The sequence below is a fragment of the Vulpes lagopus genome, chromosome 1 (assembly GCF_018345385.1).
Source record: "Vulpes lagopus strain Blue_001 chromosome 1, ASM1834538v1, whole genome shotgun sequence".
NCBI lineage: Eukaryota > Metazoa > Chordata > Mammalia > Carnivora > Canidae > Vulpes > Vulpes lagopus.
The window spans coordinates 153,887,135-153,910,421 of NC_054824.1; the positions used below are offsets into that span (position 1 = coordinate 153,887,135).

The 23,287-nt window shown below is 36.1% G+C and overlaps 1 protein-coding gene across 4 annotated transcripts in view; it reads left to right on the top strand.

Moving 5' to 3' along the window:
- RGS7 (regulator of G protein signaling 7) overlaps positions 1 to 23,287 on the top strand; it is a 506,096-nt gene that overhangs the window by 462,517 nt on the left and 20,292 nt on the right. For all 4 annotated transcript variants that reach the window (XM_041773485.1, XM_041773481.1, XM_041773474.1 and 1 more), the window contains 6 exons: positions 4,406 to 4,480; positions 12,419 to 12,517; positions 13,679 to 13,740; positions 14,719 to 14,829; positions 16,093 to 16,218; positions 20,758 to 20,944. In XM_041773485.1, coding sequence (XP_041629419.1) covers positions 4,406 to 4,480; positions 12,419 to 12,517; positions 13,679 to 13,740; positions 14,719 to 14,829; positions 16,093 to 16,218; positions 20,758 to 20,944 — 660 coding nt within the window. The remainder of the gene's footprint in view (positions 1 to 4,405; positions 4,481 to 12,418; positions 12,518 to 13,678; positions 13,741 to 14,718; positions 14,830 to 16,092; positions 16,219 to 20,757; positions 20,945 to 23,287) is intronic.

The window sequence follows — 23,287 nt, forward strand, 5'->3', positions numbered from 1 at the left end:
ATCAAGCATTTGCATTACAAAAAAACAGAAGAAGAAAAAACACCAGTCTCTGGCTTCCAGTACAGGGCTGTAGCATTTTGCATTCCCACCAACTAAGAATGAGAGTTCTTGTTGCTTCATATGCCCTGTAGCATCTGATGTTGTCAGGGCTCTGGATCCTGGCTGTTCTATTAAGTGTGTAGTGGTATTTCGACTTTAATTTGCAATTCTCTAATGACCCATAATATATAACATCTCTTCATACACCTCTGCCATCTATATATCTTCCTCAGTGAGGTGACTGTTGAGAACTTTTACCCATTTTTTTCCTTTTACCCATTTTTTAATTGGGTTGTTCATCTTCTCATTGTTTAGGGTTATTTTTTTTTTTAAGATTTTATTTATTTATTCATGAGAGACATAGAGAGAGGCAGAGCCATAGGCAGAGGGAGAAGCAGGCTCCCTGCGGGGAGCCTGATGTGGGACTCCATCCCAGGACCCAGGGATCATGACCTGAGCCAGAGGCAGACACTCAACCACTGAGCCACCCAGGCATCCCTCATTGTTGAGTTCTAAGAGTTTTTTTGTATATTTGGGATAACAGTCTTCATCGAATGCACCATTTGTAAATGTTTTTTTTTTCCCAATGTGGCTTGCCTTTCATAGCACAGAAGTTTTTAATTTTAATGAAGTCCAACTTATCAATAATTTCTCTCATGGATCACCAAACTTGAGGTCACCTAGATTTTCTCTTATGCTTATCTTCTCGTAGGGTTATAGTTTAGCATTTACATTTAAGTCTGTGATTCATCTTGAGTTAATTTTTGTGAAAGGCACAGTGAGTTTTTAAAAATATAAATCATATCAAGTCACTTACATTATGACCTCCACGTATCTTTAGACTTAAACTGAAATCCTTACCATGGGCTGCAATTTCTACCTGGCCTGACCACTATCCACAGCTCCAAGATGTCATGGTACATTTCTCTCTCTTTTGCTGCCAGAGCCTTCCTTCTCTCTGTGGACTCTCAGAATTCGTTCACAGCTTATGCTAAAGCAGAAGTACATAATACAGAATCTGTGCCCAGCAAATAAGGCTGATTAGTAACCAAATGAGTAAATATTATAGAGGAGGTTGAATGGAAAAAAATTTGGAGCAGTTTCCTTCAACAACTTCCTTTGCATGGAGCATTTAGTAAGCCTCAATGACCCGAGGACAGAAATAAAAGTATCAATTCAATGGTTAAAAATTATCCTGAGATAAAACACTCTGAAATCTGTAATCACTTTATGTAAGGGTAAGGAATCATTTTCACTAAAGTACAATACATTGAAAATTGAACTTTTAAAATTTGTACTGTGTTAGTTACAAAATGACAAATCTTTTCCAGTAACTTAATCGCATTTGAATTAATAATTATTCAAAATATCTCAATATTCAATATTCAAAAGATTAATTTTCCCAGATCATGTCTTTTTTCTAATTTCCAGGAATATGTGTATCTCTTATTATCAGTTCTGTCTGCCACCTCATTCTTAAATCTGCATTCATTTATCATTTAGGACATTGTTTGCACCAATTCACTTCAGCCACTGGGGCTGAATTCAAGAGAGTGGTTCTCTATTATTGTGTCTTCATGCTGCTCCTCAGTCAAGAGTCCTCAACTTTCCCAAGTTATCCTGAGCACAGAGTGCCCTCTGCCACAACTAATAATGGCATTTTGCCATGATGGGAACTGAATAGTATTCAGATTCTTTTAGGTAAAATATCAATGATGAAACCAAATTTTCAGCTCTGGTTCGCAATTCATTAAGACACATGAGCACTATGACAGTAATATTTCTCAGTAATATCCTTTTGTTACTTCAGGAATGGATTCCAAGGCATTAAACTCTACTTTTTAATAAATAGGGTTACAGTAATGTCACAATACAGCCTAATTCTGTTGAAAATAAATACACCTTTGAATCACTAGAATAACTTGCGATTCTCTTCTAGGCTAATGTAAATATTACTTCATTATTATTCCTTAAATTGAACAATACTATGAACTTAATATTATATCTGGCCAGTAGCACATATTTGAACATTTTTATTGAGTGCTTCCTTGGTAATGGTAATGTTATTTATATCTCATTGGGAAGCTGTGTTTAGTAGTACAGAAAACCAATTTACGTATAACACTTCACATGGATCTGGTGCCAGCTAGTGGTACCTGTTATATATGCCTTAAAAAGATGACTGCCTTTTTAAAATAACCAAAGACCACATGGTCTTATTGAGATCAAATTTGATCAAATACCAAAAATATATATTTATCTTCCATGTTGGTGGGAACCAAGAGGGTGTACATAATAATGGAAGTATGAAATGTTCTGTTGAATAATGCCCATGCCAACTTCTCTCCAATCCTGTGCTCCCATATTGTGATGATTCACATTTTGTCATGCTTATTAGAATATCGTGCATTCATCCTTGTATTTCACCATTTGTCACAAGATCTGGCAATTAGATGCAGAAATAAACATTTCTTGAATAAAAAATAAATGGTCTTTTTTTCTCCAGGTCATGTCTTCTCTTTCCTCTATATCATATCCTCATTATTCCCACTCCTTAACATGTAGAAGAAGATCTCTATAATCTGTCTCACCATACTTGGCTCTTGGATCAATAACAGCTTCAAGAATTTCAGTGTTTCCTAATGGACTGAGGCTTACAGATGGAAGGCTGCAAGGAAATGGAAATCTAATAGGAAATGAAAACATTTTAATGTTGCTTTAATGTTTTCCTGACATTATCTTTGTTACATCTGGATCATGGTTTTGAATCCTGGCTGCATATCAAAATCACTGGGGGTCTTTTTAAAAATATTCATTCCCTGACCAACCACAGAAAAATTAAATCAGATTATCAGATATTGATCAGTTTGATGCTGGGGTAGCTAAAGTGAATTGCTGAGTGTCAGTTAGTAAATACACCCCACCCAGGTGAGTGCTCTTCCTCCTATATTGCCAACCAGACCATAGTGCTAAACCAGCTACTTCTATTTAGATATGCAAACCAAATTTGTGATTTATTTAACATTTTAGTGCAGGGTGTGTGTGTGTGCACATGCATGTGTTTATGTGTGTGTGGTTGTATATTTCACATGCAACATATGTAGGAAAAAAATCAGGAAAAAAAGGCTTTCCTTAATTACCCCTTTATCCCTTACACTCCTATAGTGGCATTTTGCCCCAATGGCTGTGCTATCAGGACAGGGCGCTTTAAGAAAATGCCCTATATCCTCCCTATCCAGAGAGTGAACCCCCTTGCCTGCCAGTGGAGAACAGCTTATTTCTGGAATCACGCCAGTGTTACCTTTTTGCCCCTATGCCTTGCACAACATCCCAACTGCGTGAAAGTCTTTTTCCACATTTGTAGTTTCTCTGAAACTATATCTGATGTTTAATGATCTTGCAATCTGTGGGGGGAAAAATAGAGAAACTGAGCAGAGTTGTACAACATAATACTTTTTACTAGCACCAGAGATTCCTATATCCAGTACCAAAACTTGAAAGTTAATGAAACACAATCCACATTAACCACTACCTTCCAGTCACTTCTAAAGACTAAATGATGTCTAAGGACCTTTCCAGATATAAGGTCTCCTGTATTCTTGAATCTCCTTTCTTCTCTTTTTTCCTGATTCATCATCTCCATCTCTCTCCCACCACCCCCCTCCTCCCCTTCCCTTTCTCCCTCTTCTTCTCTTCACCCTCACCATCTCTCTCTTTTCTTCCTCCTTTCCTCCTCCCTTCTCCTCCTCCAAATACAAAAACAAAGCTTTATAGCTCTGTGTTTCTGTGCAATAGAACAATACATCCAACAAAAAGATACTTTTGAGGTTGTCAGAGAAACAGTAGCAGGCTGCCCACACTCCAATTCTATGTATGGAAAACAAATATTCCCCTGATTTCATGAATCATTGTAAAAAAAATTCATTTTGGGACTTAGCTGGGCCAACAGATTGTATTTTTCCAACTTGGGAAGCAAACAGCTTTTTAATAACAGTGTCACCTCACATAGAAGGGCCCTGTGAGCAGGGCTGTGTGCGGGTACCAGCTGGGCTATGATCCTTGGTCTTTGGACACCCTTGATATGAGTCTGTTGGGTTGGCAACTACTAATGTCAACACCCACTTTCACAGGCAAAGACCATATATTTCTTTTCCTTTTTTTCTGGAAGTTTTTCGAGAATATTATCTGAAGTCCTTTTTATGCAAAGAGTGAATGTATAGTATGTATATTTTTACTGGCTCTGCTGAGAGGGTGGTTGTAGCCATTTAGAAAGAACAGTCAGGTACGTGGATGGCACATCATTAATGTATGCATCAAAAACCTCACGACCAAAGATTCCTTTGTCTCTCTGTTTTTCCATTTCTAGCCTGGATGTGTAAATACCACCGAAGTGGACATTAAGAAGTCATCCAGAATGAGAAACCCACACAAAACACGGAAGGTAGTATCCACGTTTGCTGCGCTGATCTTGGTATGGGTTGCACTGCTTGGAGGACAACAGTCATAAAAACCTTCTCCCACTTCCTGGAGTATCTTTTAGCATCTTGCCCTGCTTGTCCTTGTTCCTTGGCTGGAAGAAAATCTGGGAGCTCAAGCCCTGGTCTTCTGTCAGTCTGTCTATACTGAGAAAGAATGCCCATCATGGTTCTCCAGTACATGCAGGTCCCAGGGCAGGCGGGTGGCTGTGATGGGGGGCAAGGATACCAAGGGCTCCTCCTCTCACCATCGGAGGGAAGGATCATCAGTTAAGAAAGGCTTCTCTTTCAGAGCCCAGGGGATGAGGAAACACAGATGGGGATTATCTGAGAAAAAGTGATATTGATGAAAGAAGGGTATTTTTTGGAGAAAATTAGGAGGGGGAAAAGGGACATCATAAAGGTGTATAACTACAGAGATTGTGTGAGGATCCCCTTTTAACACCAGAATTTTGTGTCACAACATAAGATAGTGATTATATGTTTGTTTGGTGTCTGCTATGTGAGAGAATACATAACAAATAAACAAACAAAAAGCTATCCAGAATTCAGTGGCATCTTAAATAATCTGTTAAAAATACACACCAATAGTACTTCTATATTTTTTTAAAGTAACACATACACGCAGAAGGCATTTTTATTCATTCCATGGAAAACACTTAATGCACATCAGTATTTCTGGGCTGAGGACAAAGATCAAGGTTGGCACCTCTGGATTAAAGCATTCCACAAAGTTCAAGACCTTCCTTTTCATGGCTTTTTCCTTATGTAGCATTAGAGTTTTCCAATAGACACTAAACTTTTTTTGTAGTCTTATTTCTTGTTGTCTTTTTCTTATATCTTATATCCCTTATATAGGACTCTAAGTCACATACTGGTTTATCTTGTAGAATTATGGCCACTACTACATTAGCTCATATTTGGTTACATCATGTTTCAGAGGCCCCAATATAGCCAAGTACCTTTTCTTTCTTTGAGGCAGTTTACCTTGATGTCAGGATGAAGAACCCACAGGAAAAGTGCCACAAAACCCTCTCAGGTGCAGTGCTTCAAAGCTTTTGCCTCTAGGAGCTCTCTCAGAGAAAGAGCAGGTTTGTTGTCCCTGCTCTTCTGTGACTGGCCTCATGCAATTCCTACCATCCTCTGTACACAGCATAGCCTGAGTGCCCTGGGGACTGGCTTTGTGCTGTGGAACAGCCTTCAGAGCTGCAATCAGCTCTCCAAAAAGCACATTCAGCCACCCATCAGTACTTCTAAATTTTGAAGAATTATTTTTCATAATACCTTACTTTGTGTCAGGTTTTCCCAGCAGAAGAAAATATATGCTCTGACTCAGAAGAGAAAGCACATGGATGGACAGATAGGACTTAAAGATAAGAAAGCAAAAAAAAAAAAAAAAGATAAGAAAGCCATCATTTACACTGTGTTCTTAACTCTACACAAGATTGATATCTTACCATTGCCACATATGGCATCATGCTTTTTGAAAGCTTAAAAAGCATTAATGAGCAATGCTGTGCTTCACATATCATCAGCCCTCACTTAACGATGGGAAAACACTAGGCCTAGCAAGGTGAAATGCTGTAGAGGTGGAATCACAGAGTTCTGTCTCAGTTGTGGTCTAATTTCATCTGAATCAATAATGGTAGAACTACAGGACCTAGCTGCAGAGCTCTATAACCTAAAATTACCAGAGAAAAACAAATATTCTGAAGAATACTACAGCAAGTAGCATGTATGCCCTTGTTTTCAACAATTAAAGAATGCTTGGTTTTATTTTGTTTTGTTTTGTTTTTACTTTCATATATATAGCTTCTCTGAGAAATATTGAATTTGCTAGAATCTTCACAAATAATATTTTACTTAGAAGGTTATAGGACTCTAAGTCACATACTGGTTTATCTTGTAGAATTATGGCCACTACTACATTAGCTCATATTTGGTTACTATTGAAATTACCCATCCAATTAGATTTAACAATGTACATACTTTATGCCGAGTATGTACTGGTTTTTAGATATCTGATGGTAAATGGGACAGGGATGACCTTGCTTGCGCAACTTATGGTCTAATGAGAATCCACACATTGAACAAGTAGACAAATGTCTATACATGTATCACCATGTAATTGTGTTAAGTGGTATATATTAATCTGCCCAAGCAACCATAACAAAATGCCACAACTTGGATGGCTTACATAATGGGAATCTTTTTATTCACAGAAGTCCCAGATCAAGTTGGGTTTTTGGTGAGAGCCCCCTTTCTGGCCTGTACACAGCTACCACCTTGCTGTATCCTCACATGGCAGAGATAGAGCTCTGGTGTCTGTCCCTCTTATAAGGACACCATCTCCATAGGATTAGGTTTCTACCCTATGAGCTCTGTTAACTTTAATTACCTCCTTCTGGACTCCATCTCTATATACAGTCACATTGAGGATTTGGGCTTCAACATGAATTTCAGAGGGATGCAACTCAGTCCATAATGTGTTGTCAAGGGAAGTTGAATGATTTGGGATTCTAAATCACCACACCATTTCATTACCAAAAAACTACACGGTAAATAAGAAACTGTCCCATCATCCTCTGAAGCTTTCACAGTTCTGTCCTTGTGGAGTGGGCAATTCTGTGTGGTTGCAAGGCTTAGATAGAAATGGAAGAGGCCAGCCTATCACCTTTGGAAACTGTCTTTGCCTTCCACAGCTAATAGGCTGTGTCCTTTGCTCATTCTCTTACTGGTATGACCATCCTCTGTTTTAAACTACTGCTGGTAAGAAAGTGGAACCCATGGATTATAATTCATTTTTACAAATAGATGCTGCCCTTAGCAAAGAGAGCTGCTGTTCATTTCTTTGGCATTCAGTTGCAATAATATTTCTCATGATTATATATCTTAACAAGAATAAGGGACCCAGTAAATCCCTAAAGCAATAATCCATCACATGTACCTAAAGAATGTCAGGGATTAGAATGCTATATTTAATTGTTGCATTTCAAATATGTTTATCAAATATGTGAAGAGAAGGCTTAGAAGTACATCTGATTTGAGATATTTTTAAGTATTTAGGATTAGTCAGTTTTTAAATCTGTCTTTACTAAAATACAAAGAAGTAGGCGGAATGTATTTCCTTATATCTCTGTGAAGGAATGATAATATAGCATAGCCAGAAAGAAATCAGCCTAATATAGGCAAATTTCAAGTGGCACTGTGTACCTGATTTTCTCCAACCTGTTTCTGAAATTTTAATTATAATAGGTCAGGTTGTGTATTAGTCAGGTTTCCCCAAAGGGGTCAGGAGAGAGAGAGAGAGAGAGAGAGAGAGAGAGAGAGAGAGAGAGAGAGAGATTTATTTTAAGAAATTGGCTCATGTAGTTTTAGAGGTTTTCCAAACCCCAAATCTGATGAGGTAGGCCAGTGGCTAGAGTCCCAGGGTAGAATTGGCATCTGCTGACAGAATTTTCTCTTGCTTGGAAGAGGTCTTTTGGTTATGTTCAAGCCTTCAGGTAATTGGATGTGGCCCACCTACATTATGGAGGGCATTTGGCTTTATTCAAAGTCTGCTAATTTAAATTTTAATATTATGCAAAATACATCCTCAAAGAAACATCCAGAAAAATGTTTGATCAAATATCTGAGCATTGGGGATCCCTGGGTGGCGCAGCGGTTTGGCGCCTGCCTTTGGCCCAGGGCGCGATCCTGGAGACCCGGGATCGAATCCCACGTCGGGCTCCCGGTGCATGGAGCCTGCTTCTCCCTCTGCCTGTGTCTCTGCCTCTCTCTCTCTCTCTCACTGTGTGCCTATCATAAATAAATAAAAATTAAAAAAAAATATCTGAGCATTGTGGTGCCGCCAGCTTGACACATATAATTAACCATCACAGGATAGATCCATCTGTAAGACAATAGTAGAGGAGCCCTAGGACAACACAAAACCTGAGGAAAATGAAAAATCATTTGTATATACATGACTTAACCCCCACTTTGGATTGTTTCCTATAACTTCAAAACCCATGTTTCAAAACAACAGTAAGCTGTTTCTTATTTCATTACTTTTCTTTTTTCTGTCACCTATTTAGGCATTAAGACACTTCATATTTTAGGTAATAGCTAATGTGCACGTTCTGGAAAAACAGTTAGGAAATTCATAATTAAATGTCTCTGTGTCCTGCTTTTAACCCAGTGGCTATAGCTGTTTAAACATAAAAAGATTGTCATTTCCTTGCTTCTATATGCATAATGTGGAATTTTATTTTTAACAGAAGAAATTATTCATGTCTTAGATTAACACAAATGGGTTTTAAATAAGAAGTACAATTAAGTCACGGGCAAGAGATACTCTGCTCAAAATAGCAAAACTCAGGACATATACTAAACTCTTGGGAGTTGGCAGAGGTAGAGTTAACCCTCAGAGGTGATGGACCTAGGGACTCATCAGGGTTCTCTCTCACTTTCGCGTGCCCTCTTTTCTTGGCCCTGGCTCTGCATTGGCTTCTTCCACATGGCGCAGATGTGGTCACAATCCTTTCTCTAGTTGAGCTGAGAAATCCAGAAGAAAGAGAAATATCCCCTCCCTCCACCACCAGTTGAAAAAATCCCAGAGATTTCACTCCATATAGAAAGGCATAAAAGCTTCCTGCACTCTTTACTTTCTGTTTTAAAGCCCTCTCTCCCACCAAAGATAAAAGTAGGAGAGCATTTTCTTAGACTTCTCCTAAGATGTGAAGGGAAATCATATTGAACAGGTTTATGTAGAAAGTCAGATCTGTTTCATTTTATGAATAACTTACCCAGTATTCATTTGTATGGTATCCTATGTGAAAAAAAGCTGGTTCGGGCACGCTGAATTTGAATAAATGGACATATTCATCAAGTCAAAGCATCTTGATTAATAACTAGCTTTGCTAACAACTCAAAACGGATCCCAATTGGTTATTTTCCCCCACAGAGACAATGTCATGTCTCTTCCTCTCCAGTCCTATCTGTTGCTAGCTCTACTCCACCCAACATTTTAATATATTTCCTTTTTCAAAAAAGAGTCAAAGCCTTTTACATTTCAAATGATCCTCATAACTTGTCTGCCAGAATAGGATCAATTTCCTTACCTCCTTTGTCCATAAAATAAGTCATTTACATAAAACTTTATTAAACATGGCCATTTTCACTATGGCCAAGAATCAAAGTTAAAAGCTATCACTGGTCCCTAGAAAATGAAAGGCACTCTGACTGATGAAAGACAGAACTCTTGTTTACCTGCATGTATGATAAAGAAACATGTAGGAAACTCCACAATAACTTCAGAGCCAGTAAGCTGCTAGAAGACTGTTTTAAACACCACTTCCCAGGGATTTAAATCTTACATAGACTGTCATGAGCCTATGTCCTATGCATGCATACTGAAGCAAAGAAATGTAGAAACATAAGATAGTTTATAGATCATTTTACTTCCATGATACCATAAAATGCAGTATTTTTCTAGCAGTCTTTTTAATTCTTTTTAGTCTTAACCAAAAAACTTACTGTTAAAACAGTCAGCTATCTTACCTTATAAGCATTTTTTACATGAGTGTAGATTCTTATTAAGAATTTTAAGTAATTAGGGTACCTGGGTTACTCGATGGTTGAGCATCAGCCTTTGGCTCAGATCATGATTCCAGGGTCCTGGGATCAAATCCCCTGAAGGGAGCCTGCTTCTCCCTCTGCCTATGTCTCTGCCTCTTTATGTGTCTCTCATAAATAAATAAGTAAAATCTTAAAAAAAAGAAAAAAGAACTTTAGGTAATTAAACTAAGGTAGAAAAGAATGCAGTGTTCAAGCCATAGAGTCCTTTTATTTTCTTTATCAAAAATTAATGACTTGATGGTATGAGCACTGGTGTTATGCTATATGTTGGCAAATTGAACTCCAATAAATAATAAATAAATAAATAAATAAATAAATAAATAAATAAATCAACTGAAAAATTGTAGACATTGGAAAATGTCTACAGTTATTGAATAATTGGTTATCTTTTACTTGCCTAATTTTTAAGTCAACCTCAACTGTCACTTCAGAGTTCAAAGTTCAAATATGACTATTAGTAGTTCACATAGGCCTTTTGTTTCTTTGGTGAAATTTAAGTCTCCTTGTACTTCAGGCCCTATGCTCCTATTATCATCTTCTTTCATAACATTTACCATAGTTTTAATCATGTGTTTATTTGTGTGATTATTTGTGTAACATGTTTCCCCTCCACTTAGTTGTGAGTTCCAATGGAGGAGAAAACATATCTATCTTTATTTACTTCTATATCCCTAATGCTCAGCATTATATCCAGCATATAGTAGGTGTTCAATAGATGTTTAATGAATAAATGAAAGGACAAAGAATATCTGAACCATTCAGTTCAATCCTATTAGTAATTAATTCACAGCATATGTGCTGCTTATTGGGTTGCAATGGTTGCCTTATACCAGAACCTGCATTCACAGACGTTGAGGCTAGGTCAAGAGGGGGCAGATTGATAGGCTTAGTAAAGATAGTCTAAATTGGATGATTCAGGTAAGTTGAAGCCAAGTCAAAATCTATTGAAGAAAGCCTAAGAACAAAGTAATGGGGAGTTACAAGGGAAAAACCAAATCTGTCTAAAGGGCCCAGGTATAGATCCGAGAGGTGAACATTAGGAAAAGATAGAATCTGAGCGAAAATAGATCCAGAACAGAATATATTTGAATTTAGAGAATTAAATTGGCTCAGTTAAGCATCTGGATCTACCTTCTTCTGATTTCAAGAGTTTCTTCCAAACCTATCTGGTAACTTTAATTTTGTGGGCTCATAAAGTTTTATTATGTCCTTATCTTTCATCCTCATGTCCAAAAAGCCCTCTGTAGCTCATATCAAATCCTTTATTTTAAAATAATAATTCTTTGATATTAAAAAGTTATTTGGCTTCTCCCTTAAGTTGACAGATGTCTCACCCTCAGTTAAAAATTGTTTTGTCTCTTTAAGTCTCCAGATCTTTATTTATACTTACTAAGAAAAAGGTCTTTAAAAAAATTATTTATTTGAGAGAGAGCTGGAACAGGAGGAGTGGCAGAGGGAGAGGGTGAAGCAGACTTCCCACTGAGCAGGGAGCTCAACTCCGGGCTCCATCCCAGTCTCTGGGATCATGTCCTGAACCAAAGGCAGACACTTAATGGACTGAGCCATCCAGGTGCCTTTGTAATACATCTTTCTCAAAAAAGAACATTCCTAAGTAGTAGATTTGACCTTTTGACAAAATACAAAAGAAGCACTAGGGCATCAAGAATTCCAACAATAAATAAAAACTTTGGGGCCCTTGTGTTTGCAAAAGGCACCCCCAGTGGTACTGAATGGCAAGGCCAGTATGAATAGGAAAACAACCCAGTGTTGAGTTGGGAAAGTTGGAGTGCTCTGGGGTGTCTTTGATCTCTAGCAGAGACTAATTCAACAATGGAACTATTAACTAGTCTCTTTCCTCAGTATCTCATTCTGTAAAACTCAAATTACTTTCATTTTCTTTTAGCTTATTACATTTTTATTCTATTCTATTTTACTCTAAAATCAATACCTATTAAATGTTATATAGTGTTGTTGTTCCCCAACTTAGGAGTCTCAGTCCATCCCCAAATCTTATTATCAGACTTACCATGTTCTTTCCACATAATCAGTTTTCTGTCATAGTTAATAATCTAACCACATATTTTTTCAAAGAGCTATGCTTCTATTTTATATTCATATGATATTTATGATAGCAGTGCCTTTGAATTTTAATGAGAAGTTTCATCAAATATGCAGCAAAGCTTTGAGTTACCTTGCTAAATATGTAACACAAAATTACCTTTTAGAAAGTCTATGACTATAAATGATATTTTGTCCTAATATATTTCTTTTTTATTTTAATATAGTCTGTCTATGGTTTACAAAATGACATTAGAAGTCACAGTCCTACCCACACACCCACACCAGAAACTAAACCTCCAACAGAAGATGAGTTACAACAACAGGTGGGTCTGTCTATAAAATGACCTGCCCATGGTTTCAGAGTAGTAGCTTTGAAAACTACATGGTGTATGTCAATAGCAGAGATTTTTAAAAGGTTATTTGTATGGTTAACTGTTTCATAGAGAAGATTTGCAGTTAAAAGTTAGTGAAATCATTTAATTTTAAGATGTATCAATCAATCTATGGAGATGGTTTTCAAATCTCTTTACTCTCTAATTCCCCAACCAGTTTTTTAAAAGGATGTACACTGATGTTTAAGTATCACCATTTCAAGAGGTATTTTGTACTCTGGAGCTCATCTTAAAGAATAAAAAGACAAGAAGCCAGTGACGTTAAGTCACATGCTTTACGAGTGCTTCACAGAGTGCTTTTTCTTATTTTTCCAGAATTGCTCTCTATAAGCCTCTTGAAGTTTTCCCTCATTAACAGTGGTGTACAGTTATTATATACATCATTTCTTGTTTCACTAATTGATCACTAGTATTAGCTCAACTAATATTTCAAAGCAAACACCAGTGTCTCTTATATCAAATAATAGTGAAATCTCTTAGTCAGCTTTGGTTATGGGGCTTTTTCCCCTTTGGATTATTTTCCCCTGATATTTTATTGTGTTTATCAATAGTGCAATAATACCTTTTCTAGTACATTTATAATAACCATGAATGGAAAGTAATTTTGAAAGTTCTAAGTTTTCTATATGTGATTATACCTATGTGAGTGTTTGTCCTGAAATGTTGATAAAATTATTCCTAAACACATAGCATTGATGTTTTCTTGGGCTAGTGGTAGGAAGTAGGATTTACTTTGAAATTACAGTACAAATAACAAATATATTTATTTTCTGAATTTAATATTTGGGGTGATTCTGATCTGGTCATTCATGATGAATAAATGTTTATAATCTCTACAATACATTTAAAATAAAGTTACATTTTGCAAAAGCACGCAGAATTCTCAAATTCATTGATGTTCTAAAGTGATATTGGCTATATTTATATTCAAACATTTGAATTTTCAGAGCCGTCTCATTTGATTTTTGAGACTTTGAAATTTTACTGACTTAGAACGTGTTCTTATTTAGAATTGCCCAGTCTGTCAGAAGTTAGAGTTGAAAATTATGAGAATGTCATTAATTATTTAACTACTTCTTTAACTCTTTTCAGATTAAATATTGGCAAATACAGTTAGATAGACATCGGTTAAAAATGTCAAAAGTTGCTGATAGGTAAGTATTTCAAGACTCCCATATAAATAAAATAATTTCATGTGACAGTCAAATGTGCTAAAAATGGAATCCTATAAGAGAAATGTTATTTTGTTTTTCCTTTTCGTACATAGAAAACTTCCAAAGAACTCTTCTGTTGTAGTTTAAATGACAGAATGATCATTTCTGTCTTCAATCTGTAGAGATCCAATCCTGTGCAACCAGAATCAGATACAGAAGATAATTCCAAAGAGTTGAATTTTTCACTCCTGAAAAAGAGAAATGAAGCTTTCAGTTCTTCAAGTTACTTTTTGGCAGCTTAGAGCCTCTCTGTAAATTCATCTTAACATTCACACTTTTCAGTTACTGCAAGACTTCAAAGTTTGAATTAAACACAGATATTTAATTTTAGATATTTTCCTTTTCTTCATTTAAATCTGTTATTAATGGCACATGTGTTCTTCACTTTGGAGCATTACCAAATCCTACCTGTCCAACTTCTTTCCTCTCCTCTCCATCCTTTTCTTTCTTTTTTTGAACACAGATTTTTTTAAACAGTTAGTGATTCCCCCCTTTACCTAACTCCTATAAATACTTTTGACAAAAATTCCCATTTAACTCATTCTCCAAGTTGGCTAAAATCAGTTCAGCTGCGAGTGGATTGGTTGACCAAGGATTAGAACTGACTCTTAGAGCTGCTTTTCACACTCTGACATCCTCCATTTTGCTTCTTTTGAATGGAGGGATGTTGCCTCACTTGACTTAGGCATGGGCAGACATGGACTCCTTAGCCACGTCTGTCTTCCAAAATGCACAATAAGTTGATGCATTTAAGTTATTGAAACATGAAAACTGCTATTGGGTTTTACACTATAAGCAAGCAATTCCTTGGCCAGACCTTTTCATATTATATTCCTTATTTTGGGCTGGGTATAACTTCAGCCAAAAAAAAAAAAAAAAAAAACAACTAAGGAAGATGAAAATATTTTTTCTCTCTAGCCTGTTAAGTTACACGGAACAATATTTAGAATATGACCCATTTCTTGTGCCACCTGACCCTTCTAACCCATGGCTGTCTGATGATACTACCTTCTGGGAACTCGAAGCAAGGTATGTGACATTTTCTCTTCTCTTCAAGTATTTCACTTATTTCAGGGCTTAGGTGAAATAGAAAGAATTCCATAGCTGATAACTGTAAGGTCAGTTTCACTCTGTGTCTCTATTAGCCCATGCTATAAAGTTCTCATTCAAGATAATGTTTTTTGAATCTTAAATAGTTGGATTTGCGGTCAGATTTGCATTTCTGGAGGACTGGAACCAAATTAGAGGACCAAAAGTTTCAGAATAGGCTATTCAGAGTTGAGATCTTCAGTTCTTGAAATTTAATACATTGTTTTTAGCTTCTTTGAAAATGGACAGGGCTGCAAAGCCCCCTGTATTCAAGCAAAATGAATGTTAAATCCATACTTATATAAGCCCAATACAAATATGTCTTTATAAATTCAATTTTAAAACAAAATGAACTTACCATAAACACTCTTAAAACATCTGACAAAAAAAGACTGACTTTTTAAGAAAACCAAAACATAATTTAAGACTTCCTGGTTTCCTTCCCTTATATAAGGGAAGACTTAGATTACTGATCCTGACAGAGTCATGAAATGAGCAGTGCCTCTTACTTTACAGAGTGAGGATTTTGTTTCTAGTGGCACCTCACTAGACTGTGTTTATGGACCTTTTCTTTCTTTTATTTCCATCAGGTGTCCTTAAATGCTTGACAAGTGCAGACTCTTCATCCATAAGTTCTCGATTTTATAAATGAGGACTCTGCGCCCCAGAATCTTGTGACTCAGCTAGGATTAGGTCACACATTTCTTCAAAAGCAGATGTATAACCAGAATTGAGGCCTTTTGGTTCCCAACACATTTTCCCAAAGTATAACATACCACCTCAACACTGCATCATACACTGGCTAAGAATTGAGCTGTGAGGTCAAAATGTCTAGAATATTGCCCCTTATTACCTGCCAGACATTGGCAACTTATAACTCTCTTTGTGCCTTACTTTCTTCATCTATCTAGTGAGAATCGTAATACTGCCTGTCTCATAAAGTTGCAGAAAAAGATCTAAAAGAGAGAATCCATCTAGAGCACTTAGCACCAAATGCTCAATAAACATTAGATACCACTGCGAATGCCTAACTTATACCTCAGTAATTTCATACAGAACCAACCACCAGTCAGATTTTTTTTCCTGAAAGATGTTAAAGATGGGAACTTCAAGGTATATATGATCCTAAGGGGAAATGTAATCGCAGAAGATAGAATTGGTAATGAGAGGAATATATATTTGTCTTTGTTTTATCTCCTATAGCAAAGAACCAAGCCAACAGAGGGTAAAACGATGGGGTTTTGGCATGGATGAAGCACTGAAAGACCCAGTTGGGAGAGAACAGTTCCTTAAATTTCTAGAATCAGAATTCAGCTCAGAAAATTTAAGGTAAGACACATTGTATCTTATTCTATGTCAGACTTACTGTAATATGTCTGATTATTTTGCACTAAATAGATCAGTTACTCTTACCAACATGATGATGATATGAACCCACTGAATTTCTGCCTCTTGACGGAAGGAAAAAAGGTAACAAAGGCAAAGCCTATCCAGCATTATCAGTTCCTATGATGGTTTATTTTTACACTATCTTTTGATCTTATAAGTATATAAATTTGATGCATTTGAAGTGAACTCCTTAAAGAAGTGTAATAGTTGGACTAATGTATGGCAAAATGAAGTATGGTCAATAATATTTATGTAGTTAAATTATCGATATTTAAAGAAGACTATTATCAACATTAGTCCTCTTTAAAAAAATATTAGTCTTCTTTGCATATTGCTTCCTAAGGTCTAGGAAAAGAAATTTGAGGGCCTATTACAGAGAACTTGAAACAGAACTATGGGGCAGCTGATCCACTTTGCACATTTAAGTACAGCCTCAGGACATGTGAGAGCCACACCACACTGAGCTGTTAGTACAAGACGGCTGTGCATTCTACCCATCTGTTGTGAATATCATCCTTACATATTTTTGAAATTTTTCTAACTTAAGAGGCACCTGGAAATTGAATTTTTAAATGTGAGACACTGCAATAGATTTTAGTGGCTCTGTTTAAGATTACTGAAATGAGTGATAACTTTCCACTACATAAAAATGTTTTTCCATGAACTCTTCCATTCATTATTCTTTTGAAACATGATACCCTCATTTACTTTCCCATGACTTATGCAGTCCTGTGAAATTCATTTACAAAGAGGCCTCAGCATTCATTTATTTTCATTGGAACACTACAGCTCCAGGCATTGTCACATTCTTTTCAGGTGATTTAACAGATACCAATACCAAACCATTCAGAAATATGTAGAACTTTGACAGATGTCCTATGGTTTAAGCAAGATGACCACAGACAGAACCTGGAGGAATGTTATTGTATATGTGTGCCTGTTGTGAATTGTTAGGATTCATCCTCTTATTCTTTCAAGTTTATGGGAACCCTTCTTGACAGGGCTTTTACAAGATCTAAAGTTGCTAAGGATTCTTTTTTATATTGAGGCCACATCATCAATTATTAAGTATAAGAATGCATTAAAAAATAGAGCAGAGAGAAAGGATATGGTTAGCCTTTTAGTCGATGGAGAAGTGGAATTTCCTCTAATTCTCTAAGTTTTTAAATAAGTGCTGACATCATTGGTATCTTGATGAAGAAATAAACAAGTAATGAGCCCCACCAGTGTCAACTAACCAAATAAAAATGGTTCCTGATCTTATTAAAATTACAGCTTACAGATTACAGATCTTATTAAAATCTAGTGGTGGATACAGAGAAGAGATCAATACACAAAATGGTGGTTATTTGGCTTGGAGAAGTATAGAGGGATAGCTAACCCAGAGCTGGAGGTCAGCAGAGGCATCCCAAAGAAATGGCTTCAGGCTATGTCCTGGATGTCAAAAGATAACCGGGCCAAAATTCCACCTCCCTATCCACTAAAAGGAAGAGGGAAGAAGCATTGGGCAAAGGAAATAGTATGGGCAAACTCTGTTTCAAGAATGGATTGAATCACTGTTGATTCCTCAGTTCAAGCCTTAACCATTTCTTATCTTGATAATTCTATGTAAAGCTAGTTTTTTAGCTAAGTCATTTCATATTAGAAATATGATATATTTTATATGTATATTACATTATAATTATATCTACTACTGTATAAGTATGCCATGCTATATTTTGTGTTTTCTATTTCTGATTATCACACATCTAATCATCACAACAAAAATGAAGTGTAAATATTCTTGCCCCATTTTCAGATAAGTGAAATAAGTTTGGGGGAGGCTAAGCATCTTGTCCAAGTCAGATTGGCTAGTAATTGGCATTCTTGGCTTTCTATAAACCAATATATGTTATACCCTACTGCTCCCCAAATCTGAGCTCCACTTCTTCTGCTTAGGTATCTGGGATTAAGATAAGAGAAACAGAACAGATTAACAGATTAAGGGAAACAGAACAACCCAGTTTACTGGCAGGGCTAATAGAGTTTAAATAAGTCTCAGTGCATCTTATCAAGCAGCTGCCTGCAAGCACCTGCTCTTTATAGTAATATGATGCTCATATGAGCATTTTCTTCAAGTATTAAGACAGAAAAAAGACGTCAAGAAATAACTGCTTATTGATCACTCCTTATTCCTCAAATACAACCTCTGCTATCCATTGGTGTGTTTTTGTTCATTCTTTTTTCAGGTAAAGCATGTAGCATAGCATAAGTACTAATTAAACATAGTAATGTGAGTTTTATTGTTGAGTGTCTAAAAATATGTCAAGCCCTCAAAAGTGCCTTTTACATAATTTATCTTATTTAATCTAATGGAAACCTAATAAGATAGACATTATTACCCATTTTACTGATGAAGAACCCATGGCTCAAATACACTTACTTCCTCATATTCCAGCTACTATGTATTAAGAATAGATGGGATTTTACCAGAGCTCTTTCCATTCTACTGTTACCATAGCACCTACAGTAAGGCCAAGAATAAGAAAGGTGATGATGCTATTAGGGAGACATTCAAGGGAGTGGTTATGAGCATGCCGTCTACTGCAAATTATCCAGAGGCAAACCCTAGCTAGAACACTCATAGTGGGCAACCTTAACTTAATCTTCATATCCTCAGTTATCTTTTCTTGAAAATGAGAAAAATAATAGCAGGTACTCTAGAGTTGTAGGGACTGCATGAGTTAATATAGTTAAACCACTTAGAATAGTGCCTGCACTTACATATTAGTGTAGATGTCATTATTAATACCTCCTCAATCCTTTATTAATTTTTCTGTATTTTCAGGTGCATTAAGACATCATTGTGTCTATAACGGCTTTCTAGAACTCCCTTTTCCAGTCCTGTGCTTGCCCAGCAGAAGGTTCTTTCTGCTCTGCACTCCCACACTGTATAGTTTGAGCTATTCCTTGAGAGCTCCTCCTGGGCTTCCTAATATTAGGCAGCCATTTGAGTGGTATATCTTTTTCTCTAGTGGTTCCTTGAGGACAAAAAAGTTCTTTTGATTAAGGTGTTAAAAGCATGCTGAGTGAACTTGAATGAGCATGGATTACAACATTTGTGCTCCCTCAGATGGCACATGCCATTCCTATTAGATTGCACAGTGTCCAAATCTTTTATTTTTGGAAGAAATGGTCTTGAGCCTTCCCCTTCTGAAAGCAGTAATGGTAGTTTCATGTGTAAGACATTGTCTAAATCAACTGTTACATCTATCTACAGGAAAATGGTCACTAGAAACTAGAAACTCACTAGATTGAGTAGTATTTGCTATTCTAACTCTAATTCAATTGCTTGGTTACTTATTTATGACCTTTCATTAATGCCCAAATTAAAACTAAATACTTATGAAAGTTCTTCTTGTCATGTACCTCTCTTAAGACTCTATAGCCTACAGTGCCCTTCATCTTTGTGGCCATTTTCTCATTTTGTGCATGACTACATCTGCCATTAGAGCAATAATGGACGATGTTGAGGATAACATAGACTTAGTAGTTTCTCTTTTCAGGTACTTTTTTATTTTAACAAATTATAATGATATACATATTCATCTTTTCAACATTATTTCTAGTTCTAACCAAAACATATAACTTAGAGCAAAATTTAAAGAAATTAAACCCATTAATACAATGTGGCCCTTTATTATTAGACTTTTCTATTTGCTCTTATCAACCAAAATATATTCTAGTATTCTTTGCTTACAGTATATATATATATTGTATATATATTCTATGCAGAAGTATATAAAATATATTTATATATTTAGAAATAACTCAGTATATATTTGTTTTTTCAGAGCTTCTGAATTGCTATGATGTCTCCACAAATTTAAACCTTTCAAACAATGGCATGGGAAAGCTTGTTGCTTCTGTCATTTCATAACTCTGAATTAAATAGCCTAAAATTAGTTACTTACCCTGATTTCCCCAGCTAGGGCCTTTTCTGATCTTGTATCCAGTCCTCTTTTAATTCCAGGAAAGCTTCACTGTAATTCTTTTGCCAGATAGAGCAGAAAATCCTTTCCATACTGACCCTCATTGCTCAAATGGAAAAAAGATCCAAAGAATACAGTATAATGCCCTACTTCATCCCCCCAAGCAGATGCTCTGTCACCCACCCTAATTCCCTTCAAACTCCTCTCCCTTTCTAAATGATTCTTTAGCAGTGCCATTTTGCTCTACTAAAAATTAAAGTATAAGAATCAGGGCTCTGGGAGAACTGGTTTTAACAGCAAACGCTTAAAAGAGATTGTTTTCAACATTTCCTTTTGAAAAATTTATATCTTTGAGTACAACTAATGAAGAAAAGGCCATCTATGGGAAGCCCTCAGAAAAAAGGAACTCATTATTATGCATTATCATGAATAGTATGATCAGTCAATATATAAGAATTTGCAGATTATGAGGCATCACAGTAAGTGATTGGTGTTTCATTTTGCATAGATTCTGGCTAGCAGTGGAGGACCTGAAGAAAAGGCCTATTAGAGAAGTCCCTTCCCGAGTTCAAGAAATATGGCAAGAATTTCTGGCTCCAGGAGCCCCCAGTGCCATTAACTTGGATTCTAAGAGCTACGATAAAACAACACAGAATGTGAAGGAGCCTGGACGATACACATTTGAAGATGCTCAGGTTGGTATATGGGTGGGCCTCACCACCATAAGTCACAGATGTGCTCCTGGGAAGTTAACATTTGACATACTTTTGCTTTATTTTCATTTAATTGGTGACTAGGCTTAATATTTTCAATTTAGATAACTATATGTAAAATAACTCCAATTGACTTAAAAGAAAACAGACACGTTAAAAAGAACAGTTACTAGAGCCTGAGAATGTTTTGTAAATTTGAATGTTTTTAAAGGGGGATTATTCCTTAAAGGGGAATGGTTGAAATATTGGAACAATTTTACTTAATTTTCTACTTAGTTTGTCACTCAGTATGTTAGAAAACACTTATCTAATGGTGGTCCCACCTCAGTAGCACATATTTTAAATCTTAAGGTGTCTTCCAATGTGGAGATTTTAAGTTTCTGGCATTCTTAAATTATTCATTATTTAGTTCTGATGACTTATCAGAACTAAACTAAGTAGCTTAGAGTTATGTCACACTCAAGCCAGTTTTGTCTCTGATGATACAATAAAATGATAGATTTAGGCATGTATGAATTTTCCAAGTTATCTTTTTAATCTGTGAAAGAAAAAAAAACAGGAAATTTATATTAGATTTTAATTTCCTTAGTGTTTTTTTTTCTCAAACTGGACATAATTGCCTCTTTAGACATAATCTGAATTTCTATTTTCTCTAAAAAATTGTGCTCAAGAAGAACAATAAACTTGAAATGAGAGGATATTATTTTCCTAATGATATGCTGAAATTGGCTTTTAAATCAGACCATTCATACTTCTTAATTTCTTAAACCTCTTCTGGAGAAGAATATTAGTTCTAGAAAGTATCTGGTTTTGCAAATAACATTACTAATATAAAATATAGAAGATGGAAAATAAGATACACACATGCCCTTCCTTGTTTGCACTCTCAGTGGAAAGTACATTTCTCCTGGCTTTGGTTAAAAGAAAGGAGCCATCGTATAGAAAACTAACACAGGCTAACAGCTAACCAGATACCCAGTCTCTCTGGCTCTGCCATGTCCTTCTATTTGGAAATAATTACAGATACACAGAAGAAAGAGCAGGATGAAAATTGTAGCCCTGTTGCTTACTTCTCTGTTGATTTATCTTTCTTTCAGTTCAAGATAAAATTTCAAACATTTTTCTAGAGCCAACAATGTATAAAATGTTTGGGTTAACCTTCCTAAAGTCCTAAAAGGAACATTTCTTTGTTATCTGTGGCATTAAAAATATTCTTGTTTATTAGGCGTTCAATAAAATGAAAAGGCATAGAGCACCTGGGTGGCTGTTGGTTAAGCATCTGCCTTCGGCTCAGGTCATGATCCCAGGGTCTTGGGATGGAGTCCTGCATCAGGCTCCCTGTTCAACAGGGAGTTTGCTTCTCCCTCTCCCTCAGCCCCTCCCCACCACTTATGCTTGCTCTCTCTTTCTCTCTCTCTCTCTCTCTCTCTCTTAAATAAATAAATAAATAAATAAATAAATAAATAAATAAATATCTTTTTATTATTTTTTTTTTGTTTTATAATATCTTTTTTAAAATGAAAAGGCATAATTTTCTACAGAAAACATTACCACCTGACCCTGCACTTCTTTTTCAGTTAAGTTCAGCTATTTAACTCCAGTTTTTGCTAGTTTTTTTTTTAACCTCTTCTTCAAAAATATAGTAATAGAAATTCCTGGCATTATTCGAGAAAAGACCCAGTGTAATGGCTAAGAAAGCCGTTTCTAGAGTCATCATTGGCTGAGTTCTAGACAGAGCTCTGTTGTGTGTCCTCTTCTTCATATTTAAAATGGAACTAATAATGATTCCCAGCCTCACTGAGGTTTTGTGAAGATTAAATTTACTAATATAGGCAAGCATTAGAAGTGTGACTGACATATATTCAAGCAGATCTGAGCACTTACTATGGATAACTCCCTTACTTTGCTAAACGTAAGGGCTTTAGGCCTCACAACAACCTTTTTTATGTATTAAAAAAATGAGAGTCGGAAAGATGAATAAATTGGCCTAAATGTATATGTCTGTAAGTGGCAGATCTTGAGCACAGTAAGATTTGAATCCCAAAAAGCTTGACTCCAAAATAGGACATCACCCCACTTTTCCAACAACAAATTCTGATAAGGTCCCAAATGTACCATACTCTTGGAGATGAGCCTTAGGCTAAATATTGAGCAAGAGTAAATCCAGATTATTGCCAGTATGTTTGAGATCAGGGAAGTGAGTCATTTCCTAAAATATATATTTTCTGCAAACAAAGAGAGATTGGGACATCCAGGATATTCTCTGCATCTAACTGGTATTTCACTAGACTAGAAAGATGAAGGAGTTTTTATGCTCCATTGAGC